Source organism: Mastigoproctus giganteus, chromosome 8, assembly GCF_048544385.1.
Source record: "Mastigoproctus giganteus isolate SK-2022 chromosome 8, ASM4854438v1, whole genome shotgun sequence".
Taxonomy (NCBI): domain Eukaryota; kingdom Metazoa; phylum Arthropoda; class Arachnida; order Uropygi; family Thelyphonidae; genus Mastigoproctus; species Mastigoproctus giganteus.
The window spans coordinates 18,518,709-18,533,582 of record NC_143582.1 but is presented as its reverse complement, the minus strand read 5'-3'; the positions used below and the strand labels follow the sequence as shown (position 1 = coordinate 18,533,582).

At 37.7% G+C, this 14,874-nt stretch overlaps 1 protein-coding gene across 1 annotated transcript in view; it reads left to right on the top strand.

Annotated features, from left to right (window-relative positions):
- The window catches only part of LOC150081307 (dehydrodolichyl diphosphate synthase complex subunit DHDDS-like), a 109,901-nt gene that overhangs the window by 28,297 nt on the left and 66,730 nt on the right, over positions 1-14,874 (top strand). The window contains exon 2 of the mRNA XM_090380155.1: positions 7,021-7,202. Within this exon, the coding sequence (XP_090236281.1) occupies positions 7,023-7,202 (180 nt within the window). The 5' untranslated portion in view covers positions 7,021-7,022. The remainder of the gene's footprint in view (positions 1-7,020; positions 7,203-14,874) is intronic.

The following is a 14,874-nucleotide window of genomic DNA, read 5'->3' as shown; positions in this document are numbered from 1 at the left end:
CACCACGCCGGTGCCTAGTCTCCAGAAACTGTAATTTGCAAACCTTAACCTTTTGTTCCATTCACTAATCTTGTTGTCCTTCTCTGTACTCGTTCCAGCAGCTCGACATCCTTCTTGAAATGAGGCTTAAAGACCTGTATACAGTACCCAAGGTGTGGCCTGACCATTACTTTATACAAGGGAATAATCATCTCCCTATCCCTGCTAGAAAAATTCCTGTTTATCATTGACAACACACCATGCGCTACTCTTGCAGCCTGTCTGCACTGCTCAGAAAACTTCATATCTGCCTGCACAATTACCCCCAGTTCCTTTTCATTCTCTACCACTGTCAGTGTAATACCACAGATTCGATACGTTGTGCTGGGGTTACTGTTTACCATATGTAGTACTTTACATTTGTCAATGTTAAACTTCATTTGCCACCTCTCAGTCCATCTGCTCAACCTTTCCAGATCCTGTTGCAGCAGCATACTGTCAGTAGTGTCCTTAACAATTCTGCCAACCTTTGTATTGTCTACAAAGTTGGACATTAAGCTTGATATACCATCATCAATATCATTTATAAATACAGAAAACAACAATGGACCCAACACTAAACCCGGTAGGACTCCACTAATAACATTAATCCACGATGAACAGGGTCCACTGATTACCACTCTCTGTCTTCTTCCACTCAACCATCCCTTTATCCATAGCAGCAATTTGCCTCCAATGCCACACTGCTCCAATTTGTGCAGCAATCTTCCAAGTGCAACAGTATCAAAAGCCTTTCTAAGATCCAAATATATAATATCGAAGTTATTCCCTGCATCCAGTTCTTTTGACTGCATCATAGTATCCAATCAAGACTTTCCCTTAACAAAACCATGCTGTTACCGAGCTATAATTGAAGTCTTGTCTAGATGATCCTCCAGTGCTTCTTTAACAAGTGCCTCCATTAATTTTCCTGGAACAGAAGTTAAACTAACAGGTCTATAATTAGTTGCATCAGCTTTTGATCCTCCTTTGTGAATTGGGGTCACATTTGCACATCTCCAGTCTATGGGTACCTCCCCTGAGTGCAAAGAAGATCTCATAATTATGGCTAAGGGTTTGCTTACTTCCTTTGTTGCCTCCTTTAATATAACTGGATAGATCCCATCCACCCCAGGTGTCTTTTTTATGTTTATTCTCAACAATTTCTCCACCACTTTCCTCTCAGTTATTACGAAATCATCTAGCTCACTGCCAGAGTTTACTTCACCTCTGGCATTCCCCTTCCTGAATAACTCCTCATGTATCAATGTAGATGCAAAATACTCGTTTAGTTTGTTAGCTACCTGAGCAGAATCATCAATAGTTGAACCATCAATATCCAGTGGACCAATCTGATTCATCCCTTTCCTTCTAGAGTTTGCATAGGTAAAGAACTCTTTTCTGTTTTTCTTTGCATCCTTTGCCAAGGATTTCTCATAATCTTCCTTTGCATGCCTAATCTCCTTTTAACTTGGTTACAGACCAGCTTATATCTATCATAGGCTTCCATGTCACCCATTAATTTTTTATATCCCATGCATTTTTCTTCTCTGCCATATGTCTCATTAGTTCATTTGACATCCATTTAGGCCTAAACCTTGAACAATATTTCTTAGTTGGTATGTATTGCCTAGTAGCTTCCAAGATAAATTCTTTGAATGCTTCCCATTTTGAATTTGCTGTTGGTAACGTCATCAGTTGGTCCAACTGCACAGAATTTAAATACTGTCTCAGACCATCGTAGTCACCTTTACGAAAGCAAAAACCCTTCTCTTTACCCCTGATGGTAGTTACTTCTTTGAGTAAATCCCACTTCATCACACTGTGTTCACTGCCACTTAGTGGTTTCTGCAGATTCTTAATGCATGAAGAATCACTACTGATAATCAGATCAAGAGTATTACTCCCTCTAGTTGCTTCCCGAACATGCTGATGTAGATAACAATCATCCAATAAATCCACAAAAGCCTTGCTAGTGTGTGAGTGACCAACCAACAAATTCCAGTCAATATCTGGGAAATTAAACTCTCCCAATATAAGACTCTCTGATTTACTGGCCCACTCTATTTCCCCGTACAGTTTCTTATTATACTCATCAGAGTTATTAGGCCTATATCACACTCCTACTCTCAACTTTAATCTCCCAATGCTTATGTCACACCAAACTGACTCGACACTGCACTGTCGAGTGATGTCGACTGGCTTCACTTCCTTGGATTTTGTGTTTCTTAACTAACAGCATAGCCCCTGCTCCCTTCCTATCCTTCTTAACCTTTCTGTACACATTGTACTCCCCAAATTCCAGTTCTGCATTCCTTATATCTGTGTGACACCACGTCTCTGATATCCCAACAATATCTGCCTTTGATGTTTTGAACAATAGCTCAAATTTATCAAATTTATTTACCAAACTCTTAGCATTGGTGTACACGCAAGTATACATGCACCTGTTCCTATTCTTAGCTACCCTAACACAACCCATGTGTTTACTTGTACTGCAATGACTCCCAGCAGTCTCTGAAATACCTTGTATCTTGTTTTCCGGGCTGCTGCTCATTCCAATAGAAGCAGTGCAAGAATAACTTTCACCTCTTGCAGTGGCTACTGTTAATCTATTAGTCTTTGTATCCCTCCAAGCTGATAGTTTTCCAACCCACCTAACACTGCCTCGATAGCATCGGCAAATATTCTTGTACCCCTTCGGTTTAAGTGTATCCCATCCCTGCAGAAGCAGTCTCTCCTGTTAACAAGTACAGACCAGCCTGAAAAAAATTCTACCCCTTGAGCCTTGCTCAATCTTTCCAGGGCCAAATTGATCGACAAGGCTGTCATCATATACTCCCTCCTATCATGTCTAGGCAGAATTGCAAACCCTCAATTTCAACCCTAATTCACGGCTTTTTTTCGACAGTGATCTGTACTTGTTAAGTAATTCCGCAGGTCTCCTACTCTTAATATCATTAGTGCCAACATGTACAACAATAACACCTTTTGTCCCCTTAAAAGATGATATCCGCTCTACAACGTCATCAACCTTTGCCCCTGGCAGACATACCCTGGTCCTGGTCCTGGTCCACCTATCCTTTTTATATACCATGTTCCCTGTTTCCCTGACTGTAGAGTCACCAACAACTACTAGTTCCTGTGGGACCAGCGCATTCTGCCTTGGAGGTTGCCTCTGTATTGTGTGATGATCAAGTGCAAGCTCTGATGTTGATGTGGGCAGCTTGATGGGCCCCTGAATTTAGATCCTTCGAGGGCATCCTCCTGTCCTTCAAGCTCTTATATAGGCCCATAACCACGCTGAGTTGTCATCTGATTTCCTTACACTCCTTACATTGCACACACACAGAAACATCCCAAAATATGGGATTTAGTTGATCAGATTAGCACATCAGTGGCCATCCATAGTTGTAAAAATATTATTTATGAAATAACAGTGTTTTTCTTCATTGTGGAGGCTTTTTTTGTTTCAAAATATTTTAAATTTGCCTAGAGGAACCCAAACACAAATGTCACAATATGCAAGCCCCAAACAAAAACACAATGTTATATGCTCATTGGCCAAAAAATTAGAAACCTTTATTCAGTATCTGGTAGGGCTACTTCTTGCCGTACATGTTGTAGCATGGATTGAACTAGGTGTCTGAGGAAGTGTAATACCATATTTGAACACTTTTTTCCATCAGGATATTTATCAGCTGCTGTATTGTTCAGCAGAGTACCGTGAAGCTAAAGTAGCCTTAACAACATATCCTAGACATTCGCAATTGGATTCATAGCTGCAGAATTAGGCAGCCATGGTAGATGTTGTAAAACTTAGGAAACGTTCCTCGAACCATTCACAAACAATTTTTGCATTGTGGAAAGTTGTGTTGTTGTCTTGAAAGAATTCATCACAGTCTTGGTAAAAATAAAGAATTGCAAGGTGAGGTTAGTCTGATATGATAGAATGATATTCATTGTAGGCAACATGACTTTCTAACAGTATCAGCAGACTCAGTCTGTGCCAGCAGAACATACCATGGTACCACTTCCAGTCACTTGGGTGGTGGACATCAGACAGCCTGAATGCATGGGTTCATGAGGTTCATGCCACACTTTCACCCTATTGGTGCAAAAAAGTATATATCAATTTAATTGTCAGACTACATGATCTTTTTCTACTGTTCCACAGTCCTGTCAAATCTTTTAGTTTTTTACAGAAAGAAGTGGCTTTCATATAGAGACACAATTACCAATTCGCAGATTTTTCAACTTCCATCACATAGTTTTATTGGAAGTCTTTCTTTGCCTAATCTGAGTTTTTCAGTTATTTGCTGCTCACAGGACCTTCTATTCTGACACTCAGTTCACTCTAAATTCCTGCAGTTTTATTCTTGGAGTAGCAACTTTCTGCCGACTTTCTTTCTTTTAGTGCTGCATTCTCCATTTGTCTTGCATTTGTTGTATACTCTTTGGATGGTTGCTTTTGACACACCGGTGATTTCCTTTGTTTTCCTAAATTATTAGCATTAGTAAAGGCATATGATGCAAGAAAGCAAGCTTATGCAGCATCAGCCAAAAAAAAAAAAAAAAAACACACACTTCCACTTCACCCCTCCATTCATTCGAAATATCTATTCAGCTGAGCCTTAAATTTATTTAGGCTATCAACTTCCACAACAAGGGATGGAAGTCTGTTCCACCAACCAACTACCTGCTGGCTAAAGGCAAATTGCCGCACATCTATCCTACATCTGTTTTTCCCCAATTTGAATTTATGCCCTCTCAGGTGACTATTCTGAGCAAGAGGAAGAATCCCATCGGCATCGAGCATGCTCAAACCATTGAAGGCTTTATACACCTCTATCAGATCACCTTGCCGGTGCCTAATGTCCAGACACTTTAATTTGCAAAACTGAAGTCTTTCTTCATAAAAGCACCCCTTTGTTCCATTCACTAATCTTGTTGCCCTTCTATGTACTCGTTCCAGCAACTCTTCATCCTTCTTGAAATGAGGCCTCCAGACCTGTATACAGTACTCAAGGTGTGGCCCGACCATTGCCTTATACAAGGGAATAATCACCTCCTTATCCCTGCTAGAAAAATTCCTGTATATCATTGACAAGACACCTCTTCTGATAATAGCACCTTGCTGAAAATTTTGAGTTATCACCAGTGCTCCATAACCATTAGTTATGAACTGTTCTCCAGGAGGAATGGACTTCAGTACCACGAGGCCTCTTGAAGAAGCCCATTAATAGCACAAAAGCCTGTTTTGGTTGTTGCTTGGCTGCAGAATAATTGCATTCCCTGTTAACATCTACACTCTCCTCTGTTGGATACTCATTTTCATCAGTGCATGAGATAATTTGCCTATTGAAGAAATGATGTGCTTTACCTATAAGTCACACACATGATACAGTTTCATAACATATTTACCTTTTTCATTTATTCCTTATCTTTTGTTCACCAATGTGTGTAAGTAGTTGGAATCATCATCTCAGAAATGTTTTAGGAATAAAAGTAAGCATCTTTTTACAACCAGGAGATGTCATATTTGGTAGATGATGTATGTTGAAGCACCAAAACAAACATTTCATATGCTATGTGTTTAATGATCCATGAATCAGAGTCAAAAATATGATGAGGTGAAGACAGGACACCTGGGGAACCATTCTATTGAGAAATACTGGGAAATGACTATTCTGGAACATGCTCTTTGAAAGTGGTCTTTACCTCTTTTACAACATGTAATTGCATGCTCTTTTTTGCCATGGATTGTAGAGAAAAATAAACTTGTATTTTTGTATCCATAAGTTTCATACCTTGAACATGCTGGAATTGGCAGAACAACTTCAGTGTGGCACACAAGATCCTTCATATGGCTGAGACTGGAAAATCCAGGTGCCCACTAATTGGATGGCTTGGACTCTAGTTTTAAACCTTTTCAGTTTGAGAACCACTTTAGCAGGAAAAAGACCCCACAGACTAAGTACCTTATCCACTCCCACTTGCCACCACAAAAAAAAAAAAAAAAAAATCCCTCTCCTATCTGTGGTTTAGTAACTTGCATTTTGGATCTGCTGCAGATCACATTTTGAAAGACACTGCTCTAGTGCTTCCTTTTTTGCAGCATGATGGCTTCTTTGCTTACAGCACAGTGGATCTTAGTGACTATAGCCTTCAGCTTGTGAGACTTCTCATTCCTTTGTGTATTGCGGGCATGGCTATTTTTCAAATATCCCCACAAGATCATGTACAGATTGCACTGAGCATGGTTCACAACTTTGAGTTGTGTTGAAATGTTATTGTGGCATTGCTTCCATGAATATAATTTATTTTACAATTTGAACTCTTTGTAAGATGATTATCTTTTACAAAAGCATGTATTTGAACATTTATACCTTATTTAATTTATTATTATTATTATTATTATTATTATTATTATTAGCCATATGATGTAAGGAAGCCTGAGGTTTTACTGCACCAGGCAAAAAAAAAAAAAAATTCTGAATTACCCTGAGAGAGAGAGAGAGACGTAGAAGGGAATCACCAAGAAAGAGAAGAATGATGATATCCAGCTCAGGACCTTGGGTGTGCCAAGCCCATACTCATCAGATGTGAGCCCCTGGGGTTATTGTCTTGATCTGCATCATACAGGGAAATTAGGCAGCTGAGCATCCCATATCACACATTGGAACTTGCATTTCTCAGTGTACAGTTCTAATAGCATAGAAACAAAAATTTCAGAGTCTACAACCAGCTGTTATGAGATATTTTGTCCCTGAAGTGGGCACGTTTCTTTATAATCACCTCTAAAAGGAACTACAAATGATTATCAAAAAGATCATTCAAAGAGCATATTTAATTTAATTATGCTAAACATTAATCTATAATCAATTTATAGACATAATATTTGTAGTGCATTCTGTTCATAATGAGCAAACTGGTGTTTAATTGGCATTTACTAGCATCCTGAACAGGTTATGCAATAACTATAATCTTCTCTTGTTTTAGGTATGGCTTGGTTCGCAGAAAAAGGAAGAACTTGGCTTGAAGCATTCTGTATAAAGGTTTTAAAACAGGGACCAGTTCCTAAACATATAGCTTTTATAATGGATGGAAACAGGAGATATGCTAAGATGCTGGACATTCCAAAACTTGATGGGCACAAACATGGTTTTGAAAAGCTGACAGAGGTAAGGCAAATGTGACCAGTGGTACTTGGGGGGGGGGAGCAGTATCAGTTTCCTGGGCTTTGATCTCATGTTAGGAGAAACCCCCCCCCAGGTCTTTGGTGTAGTGAACTGCTGGCTCATGTGATGCTTAATTTTTTTTTTTTTTTTGAAACTAAGAGTTAATTAAAAGAATAGTAATACACTTAAAAACTATATTAACAAAACTTATCCCAGGATTAAGTAACAAAATGAGTCTGCAAAAAAAGAAAAAAGCATTTTCTGCTCTATTAAAAAAAAAAAAGAAAAAAGCATTTTCTGCTCTATTAAAAAAAAAAAAAAAAGAAAGAAAATTATATTTCATGTTTTTTGAAAAATCCTGACAGTTTTATTATTTTTTTCCTCCTAAACCTGTAACATCAGAATCATATAATGTGAGGCATATGTTAACAGCCTTTTGAGTCAATGTTATTTATGTGTTGAACTGCAGATACCTACTGAAGGTCTTTGAATTGAGGAAATTGTATGACCACTTTTGGAGTAATTCATGAATGGCCCCAGAAACTGGCAGATGAGTTTTTGAAACATTCTACAAAGAGAATATGCCTAAGGAAGCATAATTTTCCTACATAGAAAATTTAGTGAAATTTATAGGGAGATTCTGCATAATTTCCTTATAAAGGAATTGCATCCCACATTTTTATGCTGTTATATTTCAAAGATAGCAAGAGAGCAAATCGCAACAAAAAATCTTTGCTGTGATATCCTAGGACCCCCCCCCCCCCAAAAAATTTTGTATAAAATTTAGAATTTTATACAAAACCAGTTTAAGTTTACAATACATCTAGTGTAGGGTCCAGTACTCAGGTGGGAGTGTTTTTATATTATACCATCTTCTTTCAAAATGGTCACCACACCAAATTACAAGCAATACCCACTTAGAACTCTTAAGATATGATCCACACCATATTTAGCAGTACATGTGTTGTGGGGGATGTGTGGGGGGGTCCTAGGATATCAGCAGAAATGTTTTGATCTGCCATCTTGCTTAAAATTTGACCAATAAGATAATTACTGGTCAAATGATAAGCACCATCCACGTAGATTCTTATATTTGCTATCCAATCTAATCCATATTTATGAGTATATGTGGAGAAGAGGCAGCTGATGCATCCTAGCTAGGATATTCTTATTTCAGTCTACACAAGGAATAGCATCTATGGCTTCAATTGGTACCACAAAATGATTTCATTTAATGATCCTAAGATGGCACTGCACAATTCAAAGACCTACTCCACCACCATCAACAACCTGAGTACATCCATTTTTGCAAAATAGTAGCATGTAGATTCTTTATCTTACCCATCACCTGATTTCCAAAATTCACACCAAAGAGGATGAATCACCTGAATCCCCGCACTAGAGCAAACATAACATGTCTTTACCGAAGATTGCCCATCCCTGATCTTTAAAGATTAAGATGCACTCCACTATTTTCTATATCAAAAGCGGAGGAAACTAGACTCCTCTTTAAATCTTTATGCATATAAATTATCAGGTGATACAGAAGCCTACAGTAGACATACAAGGTGTGGTTAAAATGAAACGAGAATTGTTGCCAATGTCTTACTCCTGCTCACATCAACAACATTCATATTACAATGTAGCTTGTTTTTTCTTGTACAGATTAGTTTTTATCTTGTTGCAATCGGTTAAGTTTTGATTGAACTGCATCTCTTTAAGTAAATCAGTGCTTTAACCCTTCAGTGGGAAAATGAGTGATTATAACGTATAGCAAAGAATTGTTATTAAATTTTAGGATTCAGTGATAACAGTATGAACCTTGGGTCTTCTCCCCATTTAAAGCAAGCAAGAATGTATCAGTCGATGATCACGTCTGTGCTTGTCATTTTTTTTATTGTTGTGGTGTTGTTCATCGTGAATTTGTCCCGCCTAATCTGACTATTCATCAGGCACTCTACATTCAGATTTTAGAAAGACTTCATGAAAAAATTTGAAAGACACAGCCTAATTTATGGCCAGACAAATGGTTTTTGCATCATGACAATGCACCATGTCATTCCTCTATCACAATGGGAGAGTTTTGATGAAAAACAAGATCACAACATTGGAGCACCCACCTTATTTTTTAGATCAGGCACCGTGCAGCTTTTTTCTGTCCCCAAAAATTAAAATCCAGCTCAAGGGAAAATGATTTGAGGACTTAGCAGACATTCAGAAGAATGCAATGCAGCACTTAAAGGTGGTATCTTACTAGGATTTCTGTTGCTGTTTTTAGATCCTGGAAATCGCGAATGAAGCACTGCATAGGTGTGGCTGGAGAGTACTTTGAAGGGGATAAATATTGAAATTGTTGTATTTAAAATAATAAATTATTTAAAAAATATTTCTTGTTTATTTTTAACCACACCTTGTAAACTAGTCTGCAATCAAGTCAAAGGAGGTTTGGCTAGCTAAGGCAAATAATGCAAAGATAACCAGCATTGGCTTCTTTATTTATGTAAACACTAGAAGAAAGGGGACTAATCATGTTGGTCACTAGATAAAAATAATTTAACTGTTAATGAGACCATGACTAAGTTGTGGTCTGAGGTGCTTAGAGGAGCATTTACCTCAACTGCATAGTTCAAGGGGTTGTTTGTGAAAGAAATATTTAGAATGGTGCTGTGTGGTTAGGATTTTCTGGTAGGTGAATGAACAATCTGTGAGAGGTCATTAGTAATTGCAAAAACCTTGGCATCGCAACCAGCTGGGTCCACGTGACTAGAAAATGGAAGCCAGCTGGAGTTTCGAAAATTAAAATCACCAAGGAAAACTACGTCACTGTTAGGAAAGTTGGGCTAGAGGAAGTCAAGTTCCAAAGAAGAGGAGAGAGAGAGAGAGAGAGAGAGAGAGAGGAAGAGGGAGGGGAGAGAGATAGAGAGACCGCTGCTAAGCCCATATGATGCTTTCTTGCATCATACATCACTACTACTAATAATAATAAAGAGGGCTATTGGCTTCACAATTATGATCAAAATAATGTAGTTTTTTTTACTGCTACATGATAAGTAAAGCTTAATGATTTCCCAGAACACTGCTTCAGCCTACCCTTTAGAAAATCCTAGTGCTGCTAATGTCTATTCTGCCAGCTTGTTGCACTGTTCAGAGGATTTCATGTTGAACTGTATCATTAGGTATTTTTGATACTCCTCTACCTTGAATTTTTGTCTCCCCCCCCCCAAATGGTATGTTATTCTGTGAATACTGCTTTACAATACCTTGTATTCATAACTTTTAATCCTCACTTGCCATTTTCCACCCCATATGCTTAGTTTATCTACATCCCCTGGAAGTAGCATACTCCGATTGCTCTCATTAACTGCTATCTCCATCTTTCTTTCATTTGCAACCTTAGAGATCAAATTTTAAATATCCATAATCAAAAAAAAAATGATTGAGCTAATTGAAACATGCTGGAAAGAAAACTTTGCAGAATACATTCCAATAACCCAATCATTTAGAAACCAATTTTGGTGACATTTCAAAAGCCTTGTGGATATCATTTCAAGTCTAGTGGAAGATAAAATAAGGTGATTGTGAGAACTGATTATACAATGCTGCCCTATTTTTAAAATTGAAGAAATTGTGATAACAGGCAATCGGCTCCATACTTTAGTTAAGTTTTGTTCCCTGTAATTTTCAATGATTATTTTTTTAATTTAATAAAGGTAACATAATGTTAATATATCCAAATTTTAATGGTGTTCTCACTACTTCTTCATTTATGTCTTAATTGTAAATAATAAGGAGTAGCCAGTTACAGAAGTTCCAGTTTCTGTTTCTCTGACAATTCAAAAAAAAACTAAGCAGTGTTTGACATAACAAGACCTTTAAACCATATGAGCTGGTTGAAAAGCTGTGGGCCATAAATCTTTGGCCCAGAGGCTTTCTGCATTTCGGGCCCTTAGCATGAGAAATTAGCACATATGCAAAATAAATTATTAGAAATCTTATATTATGATTTACTTTATTTAAAAAGTATTTGTAAATACAAATTTTAATACCACTGTTATAAAATGAACCAACTAAACGGCAGAATACAAAAATTTAAATAATTTATTTACAAAATAAAAAATAAATTGTATTTACTAGTACACATAAGGGGAGGTTGAAAAGTTTCTAGCCTCTCATAATAGAAGGAATGCTGGAAAGTTGTGAAAAACAAATTTTCTGGCACAGTCCACCAGCTTTTGTAACCCACCTGAAATAAAATTTGGATGATCTTGACTGCATCTATTGCAGCATTGTCACTGTTGAATTTCTGTCCTTTCAAATCCTTTTTGAAATTCAGAAATAGAAAACAGTCCTATGGAGCCAAATCCAGTGTGCAGGGCAGGCTGTAATAGCTCGAACCCACAGTTATGCAGCATACCTGAGTCACAAACACCATATGTGCCAGTGCATTGTCTCAATACAAGACTCTGTTGGCTATTTTCTCATGCCTCTTGAGCTTCAATTCCTTGTGGAAATGTGTCAGTAGGTTAGAATACTTGGCACATAGTGGCATCTCATTCCTGGAAACCAACTGTGATCACTCCTTTTGCATCTCAGAAGGATGCCATGACCCAGCCAACTTATGCACTCGAAACTTTTTAGGAGGGGAGGAAGAGGAATGCTCCACTGTGCTGCATCCATGTTTCATCCATAAAAATGCTGCATGATCTCATGACAACTCCCCATTCTTTCCTGCTTCTGATCTGCATTCAGTGCTTTAGGGACCCACCTAGAAGAAAGCTTTATTCCTAAACATTCACCTCAAAATCATGAGCTTGAACATGGGTGAATGTTGTCTCAACATGCTGCAATGTTATTGTGCAGTTTTCAATGATCAGGTCATGAATGGCTTCCACATTTGAAGGTGTTGCCATGTTACGTAACAGACTTCCCACTGCAGGGTGAACCTTCAACACTGTCTTCAGCATGCTTAAATTCTGCAACCCAGTTTGTGACAGTGGCATATGAAGGACATGATTCCCCTAATGTTTACTGCATGTCTTTGTGGATTTCTTTCAGCTATATTCCCTATAAATGAAGGTACTCAGCAACTGCACAGTGCTTGATTCTCTCAACGGTCACCATCTTCATTCACCTTCCACAATTCAGCACTCTCTGTAAAGGAGAAGAACAGAGTTAAGAACCTGAAATTTTCTGTGAACACACAAGAAGAGTCACAGCATAGATTGGCAATATTGTCTTTCACAGAAATCTTTAGAATCTATTGGGCTAAAAACTTTTCAACCCATTCCCATATAAAATCCTAAAAATTAAGTGTAGAGAAGTGTATAATAAAATATGATAATAAAATAAATGGCAATAAAAGATACTAGAACTTCAGCACAGGGATTTTGAAATCTTGCCCTCTCAGATATCAGTACTTTTTACCATGAATGAACATTGAGTATTTCAATATGTATTAATACATGCAGTGCAACCTCGATATAATGTGGGTATCAGTGATATCTTTTAATACCTGAATTTTAACCTGAAATAAAATTTACTTAGTTTTTCTAATTTTTAATATGAATATGGGATGATATAAACCGGCATTTTTATTGTAAGCAATTTCACTTTCAGCACGTGTAGGTTAATTTTCATATTTCAAGATGCTCTCTTTGGAATTGGTTATTTGTTATTTTGTTATTTTGGATTTTAGGAGCATTAGCAACCAAGGCCATATTGCTCCGGGATATGCGGTGGTCATTCCCTGATCTTTCCGCATCCTCCGTATTTGGTGGTGACGGACTCGAACACCGGTCTAATCAAGAAGCATGTGCTACGCACTGCTGCTCCTTCCCACCTGGCTACGGAGGCGCCCTTGGAATTGGTAACTGAGAGCAATGAGTGCATATCTTTTTATTGCCGGCAGATGTGCAAAACTGCCCATGTTAGCTATGGAAAGAATATGTGCGTATTTCTTTTCTTTTCACCACCAAAAGCAAAAGATATTTTTTTAAATTTTATTTTCATGAAACAAAAATAATAAACTTTATTATTAATTTTATTCGTGGCATGGGTGGTTTTTGGTTGCCCAATGCATGCAAGCTTAAATAATTCAGCTTGCACGTGTTGACTTTTGTTCCAAGTTCTCCCTTTGTGAAGTTGTGAAATGAAGTAATTGCTGTGTGACACTGTAACTGTCTATTGATGGCAACTGTTCTGCAATAGTAGCATTTCTTCCCCAATTCATCTTTATGTTTATTAAGGGGGGAATAGCAGTGAACAAAATACATACTGGACTCTTTTATAAAGAGGGATATTCTTACTTAATTATGCTGTAGTAAGTTATTTTCATCTAAATAGTTTAACATGAATAGAACTTATCTCCTTTTCAACATTCATTTGTTACTGCAAAGTAACAAAGCTTAAATTATAGAATAAAATTTTTATCAGCATTCAATATTGCAGTTTTTTACAGAAAGATGCAATTGTTGTAAGCTTCTTTCAATAAAAAAATTGTATGTCTAACTAACTAAGCAGAGTTAGACGGTGGTGTCTTCTGCAATCAAACTGACAATTGTGACATACAAAGTTTTTGTTTTTTTAACTAACTTTAAAATCTAAACAACAATTGCAATGTAGAGTTTTAACTTTAAAAGCATGAAGTACATGCTTCCAATAAATTACAAAAAAAAAAAAAAAAAAAAGTTTGTTTTTGTCAAACAAGTATCCTTCATTATGTGATTAATGTATTTCAGAGAAAACTTTGCATTATATGCTCATGAGCCAAAACATAACCACCTACCTAGTAACATGCTGGGCTGCCTTTCGCTGTGATAACTGCTTGTACCTGGCATGGCATTAATACCACAGAAGATGTCCTTAGGCATACAAGCTGGGAAGGACGTCCTAGAGTTCGGCAATGGACCAAGGCACATGGATAGATTGACACTTGCTGCGTTCAGTCACATTCCACAAATGTTTGATGGGATTGATGTTAGAGGAATTTGGAGGCCAGAAATGCTGGGATATGATTCTTCGAACCATTCCTGCATAATGCGAGCTGTATCAAACAGGGCGTTATCTAGACTATAAAGGGTTTAGGGCGTATGCCTCACGCTATGGAAAAGTCTAGACTATGTATAAGTATAGTGCGAAAGCATCAATAATACATAGCCAAATCTGAATGAACAGAATATTAGCAAAGCGACATCGTTTTAAGTTATATCTCATATTGTGAATACCTTCACAACGAGTTGCCACGATATTGCACTACTTCGAATAAGTAACGCTTCACCTGAGGAGAAGACTAATATTACTTATTCTCAGATGGATATCACCACCCAGATGGCACCGTTTCAGGGCTATTTGGCCCTTCTTCGGTGGGTGGGTAGGTACCCGAGTGATGCAGTGATGGCAAAACAGTTATGAAGTATAACTCCACAATATGAGAGATGCCTGGCACCATCAGGCATCTCTCATATTGTGTAGTTATACTTCATAACTGTTTTGCCATCATTGCATCACTCGAGTACCTACTCACCCACCCACCAAAGAAGGGCCAAATAGCCCTGAAACGGTGCCGTCTGGGTGGTGGTATCCATCTGAGAATAAGTAACATTAGTCTTCTCCTCAGGTGAAGCGTTACTTATTCGAAGTAGTGCAATATCGTCGCAACTCTTTGTGAAGGTATTCA